Source organism: Oncorhynchus clarkii, chromosome 32, assembly GCF_045791955.1.
Source record: "Oncorhynchus clarkii lewisi isolate Uvic-CL-2024 chromosome 32, UVic_Ocla_1.0, whole genome shotgun sequence".
Lineage (NCBI taxonomy): Eukaryota > Metazoa > Chordata > Actinopteri > Salmoniformes > Salmonidae > Oncorhynchus > Oncorhynchus clarkii.
The window spans coordinates 38,997,470-39,006,188 of record NC_092178.1 but is presented as its reverse complement, the minus strand read 5'-3'; the positions used below and the strand labels follow the sequence as shown (position 1 = coordinate 39,006,188).

At 46.0% G+C, this 8,719-nt stretch overlaps 1 protein-coding gene across 12 annotated transcripts in view; it reads right to left on the bottom strand.

Annotated features, from left to right (window-relative positions):
- Positions 1 to 1,679: 1,679 nt before the first annotated feature.
- Positions 1,680 to 8,719, bottom strand: part of LOC139392443 (ubiquitin associated protein 2-like) — a 49,719-nt gene continuing 42,679 nt past the window's right edge. For 4 of the 12 annotated variants that reach the window (XM_071140422.1, XM_071140425.1, XM_071140421.1 and 1 more), the window contains 4 exons: positions 6,229 to 6,354; positions 4,548 to 4,618; positions 4,191 to 4,394; positions 1,680 to 4,076 (listed from right to left, as the gene is read on the bottom strand). In XM_071140422.1, the coding sequence (XP_070996523.1) occupies positions 3,978 to 4,076; positions 4,191 to 4,394; positions 4,548 to 4,618; positions 6,229 to 6,354 (500 nt within the window). In that variant the 3' untranslated portion in view covers positions 1,680 to 3,977. The remainder of the gene's footprint in view (positions 4,077 to 4,190; positions 4,395 to 4,547; positions 4,619 to 6,228; positions 6,355 to 8,719) is intronic. The other 8 variants (XM_071140430.1, XM_071140432.1, XM_071140428.1 and 5 more) reach the window with 4 other exon arrangements.

The following is an 8,719-nucleotide window of genomic DNA, read 5'->3' as shown; positions in this document are numbered from 1 at the left end:
ATAGTTGAATGTGCTGACAACAAAATCACACAAAAATTATCAATGGAAATCAAATTTATCAACCCATGGAGGTCTGGATTTGGAGTCACACTCAAAATTAAAGTGGAAAACCACACTACAGGCTGATCCAACTTTGATGTAATGTCCTTAAAACAAGTCAAAATGAGGCTCGGTAGTGGTTGTGGCCTCCACGTGCCTGTATGACCTCCCTACAATGCCTGGTCATGCTCCTGATGAGGTGGCGGATGGTCTCCTGAGGGATCTCCTCCCAGAACTGGACTAAAGCACCCGCCAACTCCTGGACAGTCTGTGGTGCAACGTGGCGTTGGTGGATGGAGCAAGACATGATGTCCCAGATGTGCTCAATTGGATTCAGGTCTGGGGAAAGGGCGGGCCAGTCCATAGCATCAATGCCTTCCTCTTGCAGGAACTGCTGACACACTCCAGCCACATGGGGTCTAGCATTGTCTTGCATTAGGAGGAACCCAGGGCCAACCGCACCAGCATATGGTCTCACAAGGGGTCTGAGGATCTCATCTCGGTACCTAATGGCAGTCAGGCTACCTCTGGCGAGCACATGGAGGGCTGTGCGGCCCCCAAAAGAAATTCCACCCCACACCATGACTGACCCACCACCACTCCTTTATTGAGGGTGTCTTGCTAATTGCCTATAATTTCCACCTGTTGTCTATTCCATTTGCACAACAGCATGTGAAATTTATTGTCAGTGTTGCTTCCTAAGTGGACAGTTTGATTTCACAGAAGTGTGATTGACTTGGAGTTACATTGTGTTTTTTAAGTGTTCCCTTTATTTTTTTGAGCAGTGTTATATATATATATATATATATATATATATATATATATACATATATATACACATACATATATATACACATACACACACACACACGCACTTAAACAGCGAATGGACAACGCTTTTCCCGTGCTTCATTTTCATGCCAGCCAGGTAGGCAGGCTATACCCGTTGCAAAGAGAAGCAATGTGCTTAATATTAGGAAAGTTGATCAATAAATATAGTACGCCTAGCCTATACAAAGCTGATGCGATCCTCTTTTTGAGGCCATCACGGTTCTCACGCAATTGCATAGCCTATAAAAATGTTTCTCAACATGAGCTCGCTCTCATTATTCGATTTTCGATTACATTTGCATTGCTGTTAGAGGGATTAGACACAACAGTGCTGAGTACCAAATAGCAAGTGTGGTAGGCTACTAATGACCATCAGCAGCATCCGAGCTTGGAGAAGCCAAATTATCGTGACTAAAATGTCACGTGGAATTTGACAACAGTCATGACTCGTGACCGCCGGTGTGGCGGTAATAAGGTCACCATAACAGCCGTAGCACCAAGTATGCACCATGCAGAGTTCTACAGAGAAATGTTTTATTTGATACTGCTGTAACAACCCAGCCCTGCACACCCCCTTGATTGGACATCTCTGCTCTGTAGTCATCCCTGTTAATTTAAGGCTGTCCTTGAGGGTTCCCTTCAATTCATGTCTTTTGAACTAAGTACTGTATTCAACCAAATTATACAAAAAATAAATAGGAGTTAAAAAGGGAAACTTGCAGAATGACAGCCCCAAGACCAAGGCTGTGTTCAGCTGACTAAATTGAAAGACACTACTGTATTTAAAAGCCACACGATACAAGCCAAAATGATGAAAATGCATTTTTCCTGTTTATTTAATTAATATTTATATATTTTTTACAAAATAAAAAACATTAAACAAAAAAGCTAACAAGTCTGATTTGAGAAGGGGGAAAGCCATTGAACAAACAAGGACTACAGTACTTGTGTGTGATATACACTACATGGCCAAAAGTATGTGTGGACACCTGCTCGAACATCTCATTCCAAAATCATGGGCATTCATATGGAGTTGGTCGCACCTTTGCTGCTACAACAGCCTTCACTCTTCTGGGAAGGTTTTTCTCCACATTCTAGAACATTGCTGAGGAGACTTACTTCCATTCAGCCACAAGAGCATTAGTGAGGTCGGGCATTGATGTTGGGCAATTTGGCCTGGCTCGCAGTCGGTATTCCAATTCATCCAAAAAAGGTGTTCGATGGGGTTGAGGTCAGGGCTCTGTGCAGGCCAGTCAAATTCTTCCACACCGATCTCAACAAACCATTCATTTCTGTATGGACCTCGCTTTGTGTACAGGGGCATTGTCATGCTGAAACAGGAAAGGGGCTTCCCCAAACTGTTGCCACAAAGTTGGAAGCACAGAAACATCTAGAATGTCATTGTATGCTGTAGCGTTAACATTTCCCTTCACTGGAACCAAGGGGCCGGAACCATGAACAACAGCCCCAGACCATTATTTCTCCGCCAAACTTTATAAATGGCACTATGCATTTGGGCAGGTAGCATTCGCCTGGCAGCCGCCAAACATAGATTCGTCCGTCAGACTGCCAGAGACCAAAGTGTAATTCATCACTCCAGAGAACACGTTTCCACTGCTCCGGAGTCCAATGGTGGCGAGCTTAACACCACTCCAGCCGACACTTGGCATTGCGCATGGTGATCTTAGGCTTGTGTGCGGCTGCTCGAGCATGGAAACCCATTTCATGATGCACCGACGAACAGTTCTGCTGACGTTGCTTCCAAAGGCAGTTTGGAACTCCGTAGTGAGTGTGGGAACTGAGGACAGACGATTTTTACGTGCTACAGCACTCTGTGGTCCCGTCCCGTGAGCTTGTGAGGCCTCCTACTTTGCGGCTGAGCCGTTGTTGCTCCTAAACGTTTCCACGTCACAATAACAGCACTTAGTTGACTGGGGCTGCTCTATCTGGGCAGAAATTTTATGAATTGACTTGTTGGAAAGGTGACATCCTACGACGGTGCCACTTTGAAAGTCAATGAGCTCTTCAGTACAGGCCATTCTACGGTCAATGTTTATGGAGTGATGGCTGTGTGCTCAATTTTATACACCTGAAATAGCTAAATAGACTAATATGAATAGGTGTCCACATACTTTTGGCCATGTAGTGTATAGGTAGGTACACACTCATCCATCCATTTAAAAAACACAGTACAAAAAGAAAAATCAATGACAAAAAAAACATTTTGTCCATCAGTAATCATTGCTGCAGGTTTCCTAATAATATATTGGGGGGGACAGGTGGTGGAGTGAGCGTGTAGGGGATTAGAAAAATAACTCGAACACATAGGTAAGGGTGTGCCCTGGCCTCCCGTACAACAATTTTGTACTGCAGAATCTACAAAATGTTTAAAAAAATTAAATCACGGGTAAAGCTAATTTGCAACATAAAATAATGGGAAATCAATTCAATTTATATCAGTTTGAGGGACCACCAGTGTACACACACAATATAGATATCTATATCTAGATTGATCTATATATATATATCTATGGTAAAAAATAAACTTCACAACTCCTCTGTCAATTTAGAGAAACCATTAGTGAAACTAAAATGTTGTAAAAACCAAATGGGAAACCAAGGAAAAGTTCATCTGCGTTTGGGTTTAGGGTGGGAACAGTACATTTTGACCAAGTATAAGGGGGTGAGGGGAGAAATAGAAAGCCAGCCTGTCCCCCACCTTCAGATTTTTCTTTGTTCCTCCCATCAGTAAAAACAAAAACATTATTTCTTTTAGAAAACAGTTCTATGGTACATACAGAGTGAAAGGGGGGGGTTGAACACGATACAAAATTCCAAACACTCAATAATCAGCTCTTAACAAACTGTTATTATAACCATTTAACTCCACCCTGCTCTCTTTTTAAGACTGCCCCCATGCTCTCCTCGCCACACTAGTGCTTTCCCTCAGCACATCGCCACCCGTGGCAGTGGTGAGTACTGCCGGTGTGCTGAGCCAAGAGAATGGGATCACTGTAGGAGAGAGGGGGTTATATGGAGACCATTTGTTGGGAAGGATGCCCCCCTTTGTCAGACTTCGGGACAGGGGGCTGGATGATGGGCGGGTGTTAGTTGGCCCCCCAGTTGTAGCTGTTGTATGCAGACTTGTTGATCTGGGTCTTCTGTTGAAGCGAAGCATTCTGGCTGCGCTGTCCAGTGCCACCACTCTGTTAGAAGGAGAGAGGATAGGAAAAGACCATAGGGAAAGTATTCTGTGCCAACTATTTCTCTCCAAGATAGTGTGACACACATGCCGTCTCACACACACACACACACAGTACCTGTCCGTCTTGCTGCAGATGGTGGTGCAGGATCTGCGAGTGGGGCTGCTGGTGCGGTGCCAGGATGTGCATGAAGGGGGCTGGAGCATAACCAGCTGCAGCTGGGGGGTTGATGGGACCCCCGCCGCCCAGGGCCGAGGGCAGGCTGAAGGAAGCTGCCGGTGTACCAGCGTGGAAACCCTGCTGCTTCTCATAAGACTGCTGCTGAAGGGATTAACACAACAAAGTCGGACGCCCGTCTTTTCTAGTCTGCAGATTTTACACTTGTTTTCCTGCATACAGACACTGGTTTTCATAACCTTTCCGTAAGTTTCAGAACATAATATTTTATTCTAGTGTTTATAGCATTATTCTCACCTGCTGTGTCTTTGTGTAAACAGACCCTGAAATATCTGGGACCCCAGTGTTGCTTGATGTCACAGAGACTCCTGCAGAGGAAACAAAGGGGTTTGGACACATTTACTTCATCATGTTCACCAGGTTACAACCCCTGCAGGAGAGGCAAGAAAACCCCTGGGAGTCAGATCCAGAGTGGTCCAGGATTAAGGCAGCAGTTTCAAATAAATTGTCAAACATGCATCACATTCTAATTAGGTGCAGGGTGAGAAACTCCACACAGAAACATTAAGGCTTGTACATGATTTGCTCTTATACCATTCCTATAGCAATAATGCCTTTTACATGATTTGCTCCTACACCATTCCTATAGCAATAATGCCTTTTACATGATTTGCTCCTACACCATTATCGATCCTATAGGACTCCTAGTACATGGTTTGATTTGCTCCTACACCATTATCGATCCTATAGGACTCCTAGTACATGGTTTGATTTGCTCCTACACCATTATCGATCCTATAGGACTCCTAGTACATGGTTTGATTTGCTCCTACACCATTATCGATCCTATAGGACTCCTTGTAGGAGGAAATCAAACCATGTACAACTCAGAATGCCCCATTGAAGCATGCGCATTGATTTTGTGACGTTGTCAGGTAACCCATCTCTATCTATACACCTTGGATCAAAACTCAGTACAAGGCTGTATAGGAGCAATACAGGACTTTCAAGAAGATGGTCACTAGATGCTAATACACAGTATCAGATGCATCAATGTAAGAGGAGAGTGAAAAAAAAAAGGCAGCAGGAGAATGAAAGAATGAGATGTAAAAAAATAAATTTAAAAAAAGAGGATGCAAAGAAAGATGTGGCAGTGTATCAGTTCCAGTCAGGCATGGCGATGAGGGTCTGACTATCTGGTGGCAGCTACGTATTGTTCTGGCACACCACTGTCCCACTGCACTCGGAGGTCGGAAGCATCCATTTCAAGGGAAAAGCCAGAGAAGAGGCAAAGCCTGAAAACCCGATGCTTCCAGTTTCTTCCAACCTGCTCAGGCGTTTCTTTTACGTTTGCTGTGTTAGGTTAGTCCCCCTGTATTGCCATGGAGACGCAGGACAGGGTCAACAAATGTGCGGCACAGAGAACAGACTAAAAGCCGAGATTCTAACCTCCGGCGGTCACTCAAACGACAACTCCAGTTTACCGTTACCTAGCATCAAACTCAGGAAATTCACTTTAACTACATAAAAAACCACATTCCCTTTTATCTGCTATAGTTGAGACAAAATATACATAGAGTTTGAGGGAGAGTATCACTTTGTAAACATGATACCGTCACACCCTAGTCTCCTGTCCCCATTTGAGAGCATGGCAGTTCAACAGGCAGGGCCTCCATTTTGTCACTCGTTCACCACCCTTGGTGTGTGTATCCTGTGTCAACCACACAGGACAACGGGCAGAGAGGTACTGCTGACACATACATTTAAGCAAGCACACGTTGGTGGAAAGCTGGCAGCAGAGTGTGCATGGACCAGGGCTACTCAACTGTTAAGTCGTAGTATTGGGGCATGGAGGCAGAGGGTGGCGGTTGACTGCATAACGGGCATTTGTGTGGTGCAGACGGTAAGCAGCGATGAGTGAGAGGATGGAGGTGATGACGGCGCGAGGAAGTGAGGGTTGGCATGTGGCGGCACTCACCGACTCCAGGCCCGCTGACAGAGCTGGCTTGCTTGTTTTGTGCAGAAGCGGCGGCGGCCACGGCAGTGCCGTATCCACCCTTACAGAAATCCCCACTCCCTGAAGCCTGGCCCATATCCTCATAGCCTGAAACAGTCAGACGCAGCCCACAGCGTTAGACACACCAGGCAGGGTTAGGGGGTGTCAGGCGGGGCGGGGTGGAGGCAGGAAGCAGAAGGTGGTGCAGATAGCAGAAGGTGCTGTGTGACCAAGCGGATAGAGGGAGATAGGATGATGGAAGGATAGAGGTGGAGAGAGGTGAAGTTAAGATGACCTCCATGTGGGAGGGGGTGGAAGGTGGAGGGTGTAGCCGGAAGACCAACTCCAGTTGTTGAATGAGCAGAGGCAAGCAATGACAGGCAAAAGCAACAGAACACCCACCACCCCACCCCACTCCCCCGAAATATATGTAGTATCGATACAGTCCACTTTTCAACTCCAAAACTACTAAAATAGAACAAATGAACGTACTAACAAAAAAAGTACAAGGGTAAACTATATATCCTTCCCTTCCCCATTCAAAATAATAATGTAAGTTGCAGAATCATACAACTCCCATTTCAGAAAAGTGTTAGAAACTTTTGAAGTCTTACAAACGCATACCCGGCAAAAAAAAAAAGGACAAACCACAAAGAGCCTCGAACTAATAATCAATATTGGTCCCAGATCACTATAGCTGGCCCATACCAGACAGCACTCAGGGTTGGTGTCGGTCGAATGGTTTGATGGTTACCATCAGCAGGCAGTTTGTCTCCAAGTAACAGAAACAACTCCATACCAGCTGGTCAACAACAGTGACTGTGGCTCAGCGTTTCCGTTATGAAAATACGGTGCCGGACATTTGACCAGGAGCATTTTAAATTTACCAGACATTTGAGAAATTCAGATGGCCACGTATGCATTGGGTGCATAACCTGATTAGGCATCCACCAACAGTGGGGGGGGGGGGGGGTCTTGGAGGTTTCGGGTTTCACAAGGTTGTGATCATGAAAAAGGAAACTGACATACACTGCTCAAAAAAAAATAAAGGGAATACTAAAATAACACATCCTAGATCTGAATGAAATATTGTTATTAAATACTTTTTTCTTTACATAGTTGAATGTGCTGACAACAAAATCACAAATTATCAATGGATATCAAATTTATCAACCCATGGAGGTCTGGATTTGGAGTCACATTCAAAATTAAAGTGGAAAACCACACTACAGGCTGATCCAACTTTGATGTAATGTCCTTAAAACAAGTCAAAATGAGGCTCGGTAGTGGTTGTGGCCTCCACGTGCCTGTATGACCTCCCTACAACACCTGGGCATGCTCCTGATGAGGTGACGGATGGTCTCCTGAGGGATCTCCTCCCAGACCTGGACTAAAGCATGCAACGTGGCATTGGTGGATGGAGCAAGACATGATGTCCCAGATGGGCTCAATTGGATTCAGGTCTGGGGAATTGGCGGGCCAGTTCATAGCATCAAGGCCTTCCTCTTGCAGGAACTGCTTGACACACTCCAGCCACATGAGGTCTAGCATTGTCTTGCATCAGGAGGAACCCAGGGCCAATTGCACCAGCATATGTTCTTACAAGGGGTCTGAGGATTTCATCCCGGTACCTAATGGCAGTCAGGCTACCTCTGGCGAGCACATGGAGGGCTGTGCGGCCCCCCAAAGAAATGCCACCCCACACCATGACTGACCCACCGCCAAACCTGTCATGCTGGAGGATGTTGCAGGCAGCAGAACGTTCTCTACGGCGTCTCCAGACTGTGTCACGTCTGTCACATGTGCTCAGTGTGAACCTGCTTTCATCTGTGAAGAGCACAGGGCGCCAGTGGCGAATTTGCCAATCTTGGTGTTCTCTGGCAAATGCCAAACATCCTGCATGGTGTTGGGCTTTAGTAAGAACAACCCCCACCTGTGGACATCGGGCCCTCATACCACCCTCATGGAGTCTGTTTCTGACCGTTTGAGCAGACACATGCACATTTGTGGCCTGCTGGAGGTCATTTTGCAGGGCTCTGACAGTGCTCCTTCTTGCACAAAGGCGGAGGTAGCGGTCCTGCTGCTGGGATGTTGGCCTCCTACGGCCTCCTCCACGTCTCCTGATGTACTGGCCGGTCTCCTGGTAGCGCCTCCATGCTCTGGACACTACGCTGACAGACACAGCAAACCTTCTTGCCACATCCTGGATGAGCTGCACTACCTGAGCCACTTGTGTGGGTTGTAGACTCCGTCTCATGCTACCACTAGAGTAAAAGCACCGCCAGCATTCAAAAGTGACCAAAACATCAGCCAGGAAGCATAGGAACTGAGAAGTGGTCTGTGGTCACCACCTGCAGAACCACTCCTTTATTGGGGGTGTCTTGCTAATTACCTATAATTTCCACCTGTTGTCTATTCCATTTGCACAACAGCATGTGAAATGTATTATCAGTGTTGCTTCCAAAGTGGACAG